Source organism: Malus domestica, chromosome 07 (genome assembly GCF_042453785.1).
Source record: "Malus domestica chromosome 07, GDT2T_hap1".
In the NCBI taxonomy this organism is placed as follows: Eukaryota; Viridiplantae; Streptophyta; class Magnoliopsida; order Rosales; family Rosaceae; genus Malus; species Malus domestica.
Window position 1 is genome coordinate 30735613 of NC_091667.1, and position 12741 is coordinate 30748353.

General features: G+C 37.1%; 2 protein-coding genes across 8 annotated transcripts; one reads left to right on the forward strand and one right to left on the reverse strand.

Annotated features, from left to right (window-relative positions):
* Window positions 1-1830: 1830 nt before the first annotated feature.
* Window positions 1831-6809, forward strand: LOC103432896 (transcription factor bHLH61). Of its 7 annotated transcripts, none has more exons than XM_008371108.4 (5): window positions 1831-2112; window positions 3062-3196; window positions 3340-3513; window positions 3621-3748; window positions 6546-6809. In XM_008371108.4, the coding sequence occupies exons 1-4, from the start codon at window positions 2035-2037 to the stop codon at window positions 3714-3716; spliced, it is 483 nt and encodes a 160-aa protein (XP_008369330.1). In that variant the 5' UTR covers window positions 1831-2034; the 3' UTR covers window positions 3717-3748; window positions 6546-6809. The 7 variants fall into 7 exon arrangements, with proteins under 7 accessions (XP_008369330.1, XP_008369328.1, XP_008369329.1 ...); XM_008371106.4 differs by lacking the exon at window positions 6546-6809 and adding an exon at window positions 3828-3997; XM_008371107.4 differs by lacking the exon at window positions 6546-6809 and adding an exon at window positions 3831-3997.
* A 2815-nt stretch (window positions 6810-9624) lies between these two features.
* On the reverse strand, window positions 9625-12269 carry LOC103432894 (BTB/POZ domain-containing protein At3g56230). The gene is made up of 2 exons (XM_017331801.3): window positions 12126-12269; window positions 9625-10092 (listed from the first exon to the last, which is right to left on the reverse strand). Exons 1-2 carry the CDS (start codon window positions 12267-12269, stop codon window positions 9625-9627), a joined length of 612 nt encoding a protein of 203 aa, XP_017187290.2.
* Window positions 12270-12741: the final 472 nt, after the last annotated feature.

Sequence of the window (12741 nt, forward strand, 5' to 3'; positions counted from 1 at the left end):
TGCATGCTTATTGGTATTTGGTGCAAGCTAAGGTTCTTTTTCCTCATCTACCTGTCCATGGAAGGAAATATATTTTTGGAAATATTTGACTAATTTTTATAAGTTTATATGCAAATGCATTGTCAAAAGTTAAAGAAGTGCTAATTCAATTATATATAACTTAATCTGACCTGCAAGTTGCACTCAAAATGATCATATGGTCCTGGAATGGATATAAAATTATAAATAGATTTTGGTTCATGATTGATTAGTACAAAGAACAAGTAGCTAGTTAGAACATGATGAAATCAACTATCCCATGCATAAATACTTAATGTTATGAATCTATGATTGCATATACATGGTACATATTTATATGAGTTTCAAAAAAATTAATTAAATTAAAAGGGGGTATGATGAGCAGATACGAGCTTAATGAATTTGGGCAGAGTGTATATATGCATATCTCCTTACACTCAAATTTGAATCATCCTATTTAATGTTGATTATCTCATCGTTTGTCAAGAAAAAGGTATAATGAATATGAACTAGAAGGTTATTTGCTAGCTAGAGATGATGAGAAGGTAGACATGGCACGTGTAGAGAGACGAAGAGAGAGAAAGGGAGAGGACAAAAGGGAAAACGGAGATGGGGAGGGGGATTGTGTGTTTGGGAGGAGGCTAAGCTAAAATAAACCCCGTGAGGTGTGTTTGGAGGCATTCCAAAACTCACAAACTAAACATGTATCGATCATATTTTGTTGCTTCTCTTCTCATGCACTTGTTTCGATGGCTCGATGGTTGGCCTATTCCACAAATCCACAGTTGCCACTCCCACCTCGATCCCTCTATATATCTCCATCACGTGCTCATGATTCCCCCATTTCTTCCCGCGCTTCACTTCTTTTTTTCCCTTTCTACCCCTTTCTCTGTATCATTTTCGCATCTTTATTCACTAACAATTCATAATTTTGGTGCATACATACACATACACATATATATGTGAAATGAATATTCAGAATGAATGAAAGACATAAAATCTCTTTTGTTTTCAAGCTTATATTCGATCCTAAATGTTTTCTAGCTTAATATCAAGTGGCCTTAGCTTTCTGTATATCAACTTGCAGACTACTCCAAAAACATGCATGCATGTGAAACTGATCGCTCTCAATATCACTATTACTGTTTTTATCGCCAGATGAATTATATACAGAATATATATGCAAAGATAAGTAATTATAATACATGTATATATATATATTTTTTGTCGAAGACATGTATATATAAAGAACTTGGCTATATAATTTGATTAGAAACTAGAAGAATATATACTGTATAATCTTAATCATTAGCAACTTTGCAGATATGATCTATGATTTTATGCTGAACAGCTTGATAATGTTGGAAAGTTCATATAAATTATCAGTTTAGGTAGTACGTGGCTTGGTATGCATTTCTTTAATCAAAGACATTAATGTGATCTTATTTATAAGTAGTTAAGTTATTTTATCTGAATTTTTTTCAGCAATATTGCTGAATTCCACTTTATCATGTATATACATGATATGAAGAATATGTGTTGTTTCATGTTAAATTAATTTGTTTAGTGAATAAGTCACGTTGAATTCGATTTTTCCTGGAACAATTTGGTCAAATGCACTGTTATACCCAACAAATTAAGTAAACTTTAGGTTTAAGAAGCCCATTAGTACTAAATAAATAAGAAGACAAATGATTAATTATGTGCAATTAATCATCCCAAGGATTAACGAGAAATGTTATTTCCTTAAAGCGAGGGCATGTCAGTAATTGCAGCCAGAATATATTATCTATAGTACATTATTAATTTGTTGTGGGAAAAGAAAAAAAAACTGAGGCAGTCATGTGCAGGGAAGCAAACAGGATCATATAGATTTGAGAGCTCATCTCCCTCTTATAAAAAGCTTTCAGAGCTTCTCAGAGACTTGTATAAGGAAAAGAAAGAAGAGAGGCGAAAGTGAAAGCTGGGAAATCTGAAATATATATCGAATCCGATATCCTACTTTTTCCAGTTTCCATGGTTTCTAGGGAGCACAAGAGGGCAGCACTCTATGAGAAGCTGCAACTTCTTCGTTCTATAACTAACTCTCATGCTGTAATTCCCCCTGCTGCATTCATTTCTCAGGCTTTCCCTTTATTCTATTGGCCTAAATTCTCGAAGTTTTATATACACTAAACTACAATTGTTTCTTTTCACTAACACAAAGTACATGCAACTGGTTTCGTTTTATGTTGGCTGCCAGAAAAACCGCTTCTTCTTTCCGGTTTCGCACCAACTTGGGCGAAATGGGTCCCCCTGTTAAATATCTCATTTCTGCACCACTCTCTTGATTTTTAAACTGATGGGGGAATTATTATTATGAATCTCATTCTCTTGGTCACCCACCTTTGAATTTGATTTCAAAGGTTGAGATTAAAAATTTTCACTTTTGATATCAAATCCACAAGTGAGTGACTATATATATATATATTTCCTTGTTGCCTGATGGCCATGAGAACATTTCTGTTAAGATTATATTCGGAACCAATTTATTTCCGTGGTTTGTTAAGCTTATTAAGAGAAAACTGAAACAATATTATAAGTAGTATGCTGTGAGTTGTCAAAAGCTAAAAGTTCTTACAGTTTGTGTATATGTGTGTGTCTCTCATGACTGCCCCTCCGATATATATATTCGTTTTCTGAACATCTCAATATTCTATGTATGTTATCTTGATTTTAAAACTGAGGATCGAACATTAGAATTATATTGATAAAAATTCAATTATCTATTTGTGTAATTTACTACGTCTATATATCTAAAGAGAGAGATCAATTCATTTGGAACTTCATTATAAGTACCAAGCCGTCAGTTATGGCATTGATGTAATTATATGACACTTATCTAAATCTACGAGAGTGTGTTTGTGTGTGTATATATAGGTATACATATATATTGGTTATATACGGATATATGTGTGTGTGTACATATACATTTTGATTATTGATCGATATCAAAAGTATACATCTCTAACAGTACAGTTTTTGGTTTGCGCATGTGTCACAGCTAAACAAAACCTCAATCATAGTAGATGCCTCCAAGTACATTGAAGAGCTAAAACAAAAGGTGGAAAGACTGAATCAAGATATTGCAAATGCACAAACTACTTCATCATCAAGTGACCAAACTTCATTGCCTGTGGTACTTATACAAACTGAATTGACCCTTTTCCATATCGGGTGCTATGATTAATATTTTATTAATGTCCTTTTTAGCTGTATGGGTGGTAATATATAATGGGATTTTTAATTTGTTATAATTTGTAAATGTCCTTATATTTTCAGCAGGTTACAGTGGAAACCCTAGAAAAAGGATTTCTGATAAATGTGTTTTCTGGGAAGAGTTGCCCAGGTTTGCTTGTGTCTGTTCTGGAAGCTTTCGAAGACTTGGGTCTCAATGTGCTTGAAGCTAGGGTTTCCTGTGCAGACAGTTTCAGGTTACAGGCAGTTGGAGGAGAAGTAAGACAATTCAATTCCTCTCTATATATATAAATAATTACTGAGGATTATATATAAACTTGTTCATGACAGCAGCTATAAGGTAAATTCGCTTTAATATTGTATAGAATGAAGAGGAAGGTGAAAGCATTGACGCTCATGCAGTAAAGCAAGCAGTGGCAGTGGCTATAAAAAACTGGAGCGAAAATACCGAAAATGAGTAATCAAGATTCGGTTGCTATATATAGCTACCTAGGTATGTTTGATGATGATCACATCAGTTTTCGCTTTCTTGGATAATGATGTAGCTTATCAGGGAATATATTTGTATGCAGTAGGGTATTATATTAACAGATCTAGCATAGAGAGTGCCGGGCTACCAATATGATTTTATGTGCTCGGATTGAGATTTTATCACCAGGATGGACAAGTAAGTCACTGCAAGCAAGAACATCTGTCCATATGCAGGCCCAAAGGAATTTCATCTTCTCCTTCTGTGCTTTAACTTCTTCAATTGATTCTAACACCCACCCGGACACGTCTTTGAGTGTCTGGATGCCATTAAAACAAAGGATAATTAACAAAATTAATCATTCCCTAACCCTAATTGCAGATGCAATATGGGTTTTTAAAAGATTGAACTATTGACACAGTAAAACTGTTTCATTAAATAACCTACATAAATAGATTTTCCTTTCAAAGAAGATGCTTATGAAACAGTGAATGCCAAAGACAGAGAGTGCAAATATTCCAATTGTTAAATCAAGTCAAACTAATTAGAACTGCATACTTGCTTACTAGGATACAAAGAAAGCAGCCAATAACCTCAAATGGAAAACGTGGTTCAAAGGATTTTTTAAGGGTAGATATGTTAAATTTCAGGTAGACGGGTCCATGGGCCTACTCCAACAACACCGATATTGTCCCCACTTGGCCACCTGCTCAATTCGTCAGGTGTGGGGTTTTAATACAAAAGGCCTCGGTATTAGTTAGAGTGAGGTAATTCTATTTAAACTTATTTTCTTCTCTCCCTCTATCTGATGTGGGACAATGGACTCCAACACTCCCCCGCATGTGAGACCCCATTTTATGGGTCACACGTGGAGTTCCACACATCGGCAACCACGTGGAGCCAAGTTAGGGCTCACCCATTAGTGCGGGGCCAATGGGGACCCACCTATTCACGTGGCATCTCTTGGCCTACGTGGAGCCAAGTCGGGGCTCATCCATTTGCGCAGGGCCAAAGGGGACCCACCCATTCACATGGCAATACGGGCCCGTCCCCTGACTCTGATACCATATTAAATTTCAGGTAGATGGGCCACGGGCCCACTCCAACAATACCGATACTATCCTCACTTGGGCACCTGCTCAATTCGTTGAGTGTGAGGTTTTAATACAAAAGACCTCGGTGTTAGTTAGAGTGGGGTAATTATATTTAAACTTATTTTCTTCTCTCCCTCTGTCCAATGTGGGACAATGGATTCCAACAAGATATGCATGTGGAGCGGCACGACACATCACTAAACGGGAATTTCTCATATATAACCAATATTTACCCTCTAATTTCGTAAGAGTGGCGTTAAGTCCAGCCCATTGTCTTATCATTTCACCTTCTTTAAAATATAAATATCAATGACAAATATCTCATCTTATAAAATGACATTTAAGGACTTAAACAATAACTACTAACATTTTGCCACATCATCATTAGTTGAAATAGTAGAACCACAAGAAACAAAAAAAATTAAAAAATCCACCCTACTGTACAAGCCCAACCAGTCCACACCCGCACGCCTCCCTAATGGTGGCGTCGATGCTAGCTCCTCCTCCCTCTTTAAATTCCCTTTCTCTCATGGCGGATGACAGCCTTAATCTAATTCCGGCGGAATGGAGATTGTGAACAATGAAGTGGAATATATAGGTGGAGCTATGCAGGTGGGTGGTTGTGTAACATCCCACATCGACCAACGGAGAGGGGATGATGTGCCTTATATGTACATGCCCACCTCCATATAGCACGAGGCCTTTTGGGGACTTACTGACTTCGGATTCCATTGGAACTCTGAAGTTAAGCGAGTTTGAGCGAGAGCATTCCCAAGATGGGTGACCCGCTGGAAAGTTCTCGTGTGAGTTCCCAGAAACAAAACCGTGAGGGTGTGGCCGAGGCTTAAAGCGGATAATATCATGCTATGACGGAGTCGAGTCTAGGATGTGACAGAATGGTATCAGAGCCACTCAGCCGTTCGGTGCGAGTGTGCCGACGAGGACATCGGGTCCCCTAGGGGGTGGATTGTAACATCCCACATCGACCAACGGAGAGGGGGTGATGTGCCTTATATGTACATGCCCACCTCTATATAGCACGAGGCTTTTTGAGGACTCACTGGCTTCAGATTCCATTGGAACTCCGAAGTTAAGCGAGTTCGAGCGAGAGCATTCCCAGGATGGATGACCTACTGGGAAGTTCTTGTGTGAGTTCCTAGAAACAAAACCATGAGGACGTGGCCAGGGCCCAAAACGAACAAAATCGTAGCGAACAATATTGTGCTACGACGGAGTCGAGTCTAGGATGTGACAAAATGGTATCAGAGCCACTCAGTCGTTCGGTGCAAGTGTGCTAACGAGGACATCGGGCCCCCAGGGGGGTGGATTGTAACATCCCACATCGACCAACGGAGAGGGGGTGATGTGCCTTATATGTACATGCCCGCCTCCATATAACTCGAGGCTTTTTGGGGACTCACTAGCTTTAGATTCCATTGGAACTCCGAAGTTAAGCGAGTTCGAGCGAGAGCATTCCCAGGATGGGTGGCCTACTGAGAAGTTATCGTGTGAGTTCCTAGAAACAAAATCGTGAGGACGTGGCCAGGGCCCAAAACGGACAAAATCGTACTATGGCGGAGTTAAGTCTAGGATGTGACAGGTTATGAGGCTATGACCGTGTTGTGAAGGGTGGCATAGGGTAGGGCATAGGTGTTGGCGTGCCTAAAATTTTAGGGGTCGTGGTGTTGTTGGGGTTTTGGAGGTCTGATTTTTTTTTTTTTTTGCAGCGAGTGGCGAGAGTTCCGTCTTTGAAGGTCAATCTGCCTCATTTCGGTTCCTTTTTCTCTCTCAAATATCTTCAGAACACAACCCTCAATCCAACAAAAAGAATAAGGGAGCGAGCAAAGTAATTCTCACTGCACATGTACAAAGTGCAACAATGCATTAACATACTCATATTTCTTGTCCATAGTCTGATATTCAATCATTAATTGGCACTATGACTTGGTTTTTTATGGTGATATATATATGTACCATTACCTCTTTTGCCATCTCCACCTTCTTCGAGCTTGACCCAGAAAAGAGGTGACTGTGGACCTTCCATGTCTGCCTTGATGGATTCTTGTTTGTTGTTTGAATTACTGTTGAATATGTACCATAATTGTTTTTTTTTTCTTGAGATAAATATATTTTACATGTATATATACATATTACAGAAAATAAAAATTAAAGAACATAAAGATATTTAAAGGGTTATAATTGGAATAATGGTGGGTAGGAAAAGAGTGATGTTATTATTTACCCTTTTATAGTGGGTGGGAATATAATGTGGGTGGGAAGATAAGACAATGGGGTGGGCTTAGTACCACTCTTTCATAAATATCAGTTTTTATAAGAACTATCAATTATAGCAAAAAACATGCTTAAATAGACCAAACTACCCTAAAAATTATTATCAAATTACACTACACCTAAAATCATTGGAATTCATTTTCATTCAAACTCACAACAAAATTGCTTACTTGTTGCCAAAGTCTCCCCCACCGCCGCAACCCTCCACCTCTCTGCCTGTGCTTATCCTTCTCCTTTATATTGTTTTGAAATGTTTAATTAAAAAAACTAAAATAATAATTAGTTTTTGTTCTTATACTTTCGGTATGCCTTGAAAACCTAACAAGGATGGCATGTTGGGAGCAAGGATGGCATGTTGCCATCTGTTCACTGATCATTAGGAGCTCTACCTTTTGTCAAAAGCCCATCAGAATTGCATGTAGACAAACAAATTTCAATTTTTATTGCAAAACCAAAATCATAAACAAAATATCTGATTGATGGGGAGGTGGAGATGAGACCGTGAGCTGTGGATGGAATTGTCAAACAGCAAGTTTTCTTGGAAATGAATTCAGGTTCATTCATAAACAGGTGGAATTGAATAAACATGTTCATTCATCTAATAGTGTTTGGATTTTGGGTTAGGTTTATTATTAACTTTGTTTGCCCTCACTAAGTGGGATTGGACTGGACTGGACTAGCTGTTAGTCCAATACTGTGTTTGTTTCATGCTGGGACTAACATTAATGAGACTAAAGGGGACTAGCATGGACAAAACCCTTCACTAAGAGGTCTTAGCGAGACCCCCCAATAACCATGGGACTAGCTAAGACTATCCTCTCTCGTCCTCGTCATGCTCAACAACCACTCCCGATAGACTCCTCGTCATCTCCGGTCACCGAGATTATAATAAAATATTAATAATTTATATATTAAATAATATAATATTAGAATTTGTTATTATCCGCTTCTTAGTCCAACACTGCACCAAACGCTTCACTAAGTTAGTCCAGCTTAGTCTAGTCTAAGCCAGTCCAGCTTAGTCCTTGAAGCTAGTCCAGTCCGAGATAGTCCGGCGCAACAAACGTCCCCTGAGGGTATTGAGGTCTATTCCAGTAAAATTTTGGATATATGTGATAGTTTAATAAAAACTGACATTTATGAAATTAGAGTGTAAATTTTGGCCATATATGATAAATTCTCTCACTAAACCCTGATCATTTGTCTATTTCGCACTTCTCCATGAAGGCTAGTCTTGCTTTATATTCATCTCGCACGAGAGTCATAGCGTTATAAAGGAACCCCTAGATAAATGTAATGCCAAATCCGCGACTTCATCTGTTGCTTGCTGCACTTGTATGAGCAATAGTAATAATATGTTCTGACGAATAAAAGGCCACGCAGAAAAATTCTCTAGCAAGTTCACATTCGTCATCGAGTTTATCCATCAAATCATTGTACTTGCGTTCAAAATCATCCATACTCATCTCCATCCCCTTTTGTGGATATACAAAAGCAACTCCGAAAGCAGCTGTGCCTTACATTATTGGTTCAACCATTTTTGTGGGCATTAAGTGCAACAGCCATGAGAGCGCTATAACCCCGATCAAAGATAGTGCTGTCGCGACTAGCTTTTGTTGGAGCCACTGTCATCATACACTCATTCCAGTTCAATGTGCATGTAAGGCCATAAGACTTAACGACCTCTTCTACATTAGTAGCCCTCATTCTCACAGATCAGATCATCATTCTGGAAAACGATAGTGGACCCCTCCAGATGTCTTCGGGCTGATCGTCTATGTCTATTCGACACCCTCGTTTTGACTTTTGAGTAGACTAGGGTTAGGGTTTTTATCTTGCCTATTTTTTTTGGTAATTAACGGGTTAGGGTTTGTATTAGTTAAGGTTTCCATCTTTCCGTTTTTCTTGTAGGCTAATCTGTGGGCTTCTGTTTATTGTTTGAGTTATATTAGGGTCGATGTATGTTTTAGGTTTAAAGTTTCAAAAAATGTTTGTAGGTACTACGATCTAATGGTATTATTCAGTTATAAGTGAGACGACTTAGATTTGATTCCCACCAAATTAAAGTGAATTCGGACTAAATTATTATGGCTAGCTTATTGTGAGGCTTAGTCCACTACCTCAACTGTATGTAAAATGTTTCAAAAAAAGGGTTTAAAAATTGTTTTCTAAAAGGAAAACAAACAAATAGAATTTTAGATTATTTTGGTATAATCACATTGGTTTGCGGATGTGCTTCTCCTAGGCATTTGAGTTTGAATCCTCCATCTTTCCGCAAGTGACAAATGGCATATGAAATAAAACAATTTGAGAATACGTTTGGTGATTTATCCTAAAATGTCTTTCCAAAAACGAAAAATGTTAAAAACTATATTGTAGCAATATTTGAAGATGTGAAAAATTGTAAACAGTACACACGTAAATACTTTTCCGAGAAGTCTTGGGTCAATTTAGATGTAAATACTTGCACAATAGTAAGAACATGATCAATCAATAACATAAGAACATGATCAATCAATAACATTCCCTTACAACTGAATTTCTTTTGTCATCCATCAATGATGCTCTAGAAATCTGTACACATAGATGTGGATTCTTAAGTGCAAACGTATCATATTTAGCAGAGAAAATTATGTCATGCATATTTTTAACAATGTATTCCAAGGCATTCTCCCTCAGTGTTAGGCTGGAACAAACGTCTGCGACCTCTAAAACATCAAGAGCATTGGCTGAGCTCAAAGACTTATGCATATGACGCTCACATAGCTTCTGCAAGTACGAGATTCCATACTTATCAGCTGCAAGGGACAAGGAGTAGATGTGTTTGTTCATCTTCTCTTCTGACAAGTCCCCATGGTACAGAAATTCCAAGAGAGACTCGAGCTCTTCATGGTTCAGTTCGGGCAGTTTTATGGTGTCGTTTGGTGGAGCCTTGCATCCATCTAAGTCTAGAATGTTGTTAAAAATTTCTAATCTTATTGCCTACATACATGACATTAACAACCAAAATGTAAAAGTTAGAATTGGTTTCTCAATACATTCATATGTGGTTAACTGCACCGCGTACGATATATCGATGACATGTTGATAACTATATCGATCACATCTTTACAACTGTAAGTTTAGGGTTGTTAGGAGTACTAAGATCCAATGGTTATGAAATGGACAAGTGTCAAATGAGTATGAAGTTAGTTGAGTTGGTTATGTTGTGACTTAGAGTGTAAGCTACCAAAGGGATATTATAAATAGCTTGTAACAAATCATTGTAACTAATAAGAAAAGAATATTACAGTTGAATAACTGATTTCTCTCTCTAAACTCTAATTCTTCTACTTCTCTCTCTATCTTTCTTTCTTCATTCTTTCTTGTATCTGTATAATCTTCTTCTTCAAGAACCTATGATGGTTTACAACAGTATCAACAATGTCATCAATATTGACCACGTGTCCTCATTTGAAAAATAAGGTTAACCGCCTCGTAAAACAACTTTACATGTACATATTGATAAGTGAATTTTATATTATATATTTAACCCTATTCTTAGTATATTTTGGTTCATATTTTGGAAGAATTTTGATACTTTGAATTATATTTCTAATATAGGACTTTCGATTTCCTCTGAAGCAAAACGTGGTCAAATTGATGAATTTTGGAGTAATTCTAGTTGGAGGACATTCGTGAGTCACTTGGCTTGATTGTATCAAAATATTAGATTTTCACATCAAGCGGTTATTTTCTGGCAATAAAATAAATGAGCGATGTGCAGTGCTGGAATAGTGACGTTTTGGGCTTGAATTGCATTTTTGGAGCCCAATATGACCTCGGATGGGTTTGTAGCCTTCTGGAGATGTGTTCAAAATGTCTTGATCTTCAAAACAAGCTATCATGGGGGGATTTGGAGGATATCTGAGACTAAAACGTGGCTGTACAGTTACCTGGCAGATTCTCCTAGTTTAATTAGAATTTTATTTTCTAAGCTATTTTATTATTATTTAGTTTCCTAGTTGGAATAAGAGACCTATGTCTTAGGGTTTGTGCGATGGCTTAGCAAATATATTGCTCTGCCGTCTACAGTTTTTCTCTACGCTTATTATTATTCAACTTCAGAGACAAAGAACTTTGCTAGGGTTCTTGGAGATTTTCTACTTTAAGGTGCTTTCATTCCGTTTATTCTTTTTCTATGATTGCAATTATGCATATGTGTAACTAATTCCTTTTGCTAGGGCGAAGCCTTGAGCGTTAGCATGAATATGTAATTTTTATTTAATTGCTTATGATTGATTGCATGCACATTTTGACTTATTGATCACTGTTTTAAACTATCTAACTATCTTGATGACTGGCCACCATTAGGATGTTTAGACAAGTAATTGGATGCAATTCGGTCGAAATATCATTGGAGGATTGAGTATTGCTTCTTGTGATTGATAATTGTAATTTCATCTAAGGCGAATATCACGCTCTTAGGGGTTGCATGGTTTTTCAAAAGGTTTTCATAGAATTTAATGAGTCTTACATGTTTATATTTGATCTGAATATCATAGACAGATTGCATGGTAGATATACGTTCTTGCTTGAATATCACGAGGAGAATATATATTAGGAAAACCTAACCTTCAAAGTGGCATGTGGAGATCATAAGTAATTGGTAGAAATTCATAGGATTGCTAGGTGATGGTGGAACCCTAGTGCCTTTATAAATTGGTATTTAAAACTCTTTTCTTCGATTATATTAGTTTTTGTTTAAAATTCGTTTTTAATATTACCCAATCTCAAAATCTCTTTTCTCAAGTTTTAATTCTAAGTAGTTGATTAGGAATTGTTTTTTACATAAATTGTTCAAATAGTCCTTGAGGAGAACGAACTTGCATGAGCATCTATACTACCACATCCTTGTATTATTGCAAGTATTTCATGTGATTTTGCCCTTATTTGCATAGATGGTAAAAATCCTATCACATATGTTATTAACTGGTTAATTAATTGATAAACAAAGAGAGAAGGAGATCAGTCACCAATAAGGCTCTATGGGCAGGGACTGGAGGACCATCATCACCAGGTTGCAACAATATGTCGGTGTGGATTTTATCTCTAAGTGCAACAGAAAACCCACTTAGGAGTCTAATCTTCTCATTGAGTTCTTCGGACACTTCGTTCATATTATGTACCCATTTTGATACATTTTCGAGAGTCTGTGGGAGAAAAGAAATTAGCAGCACATCACAAAATGACACTATTCAGATTGCATAACATGTTCTTAACATAATTAAGTTTTGAGCTTAAAGAACTTGGAACACGGTTTTTTTTCTTTCCAAAGTATAACTTGGTTTGTTCTTCGACTATTTGTGATTTTTCTAGTTGAGGTTGCTTGCCTTGGGTAGGATCCTCCTAACCAAGCAGTGTGGGTTGTTGGATTTTCATCCAACGGCTACAAACAAGAGGATTCCTTTAAAGTTATATTAATTATAGCCGTTGAATGAAAATCCAACAGTCCACACTGCTTGGTCAGGAGGATCCTCTCCTTGGGCTCAGGAGAGGATCCAAATCCTATGAAAAGTGATAGATTGAATGCTTTTCGTCTGTATCCATTGATAAACTATAAAGTGCAATATATACAACCCTAGGTCAACT

Coding starts and splice junctions, on each gene's coding strand:
- LOC103432896 (XM_008371108.4), top strand. CDS start 2,035: ATGGTTTCTAGGGAGCACAAGAGGGCAGCACTCTATGAGAAGCTGCAA. Junction 2,113..3,061: donor CTATAACTAACTCTCATGCT/GTAATTCCCCCT, acceptor CATGTGTCACAG/CTAAACAAAACCTCAATCAT. Junction 3,197..3,339: donor ACCAAACTTCATTGCCTGTG/GTACTTATACAA, acceptor TTATATTTTCAG/CAGGTTACAGTGGAAACCCT.
- LOC103432894 (XM_017331801.3), bottom strand. CDS start 12,269: ATGAACGAAGTGTCCGAAGAACTCAATGAGAAGATTAGACTCCTAAGT. Junction 10,093..12,125: donor CTGCCCATAGAGCCTTATTG/GTGACTGATCTC, acceptor TCATGTATGTAG/GCAATAAGATTAGAAATTTT.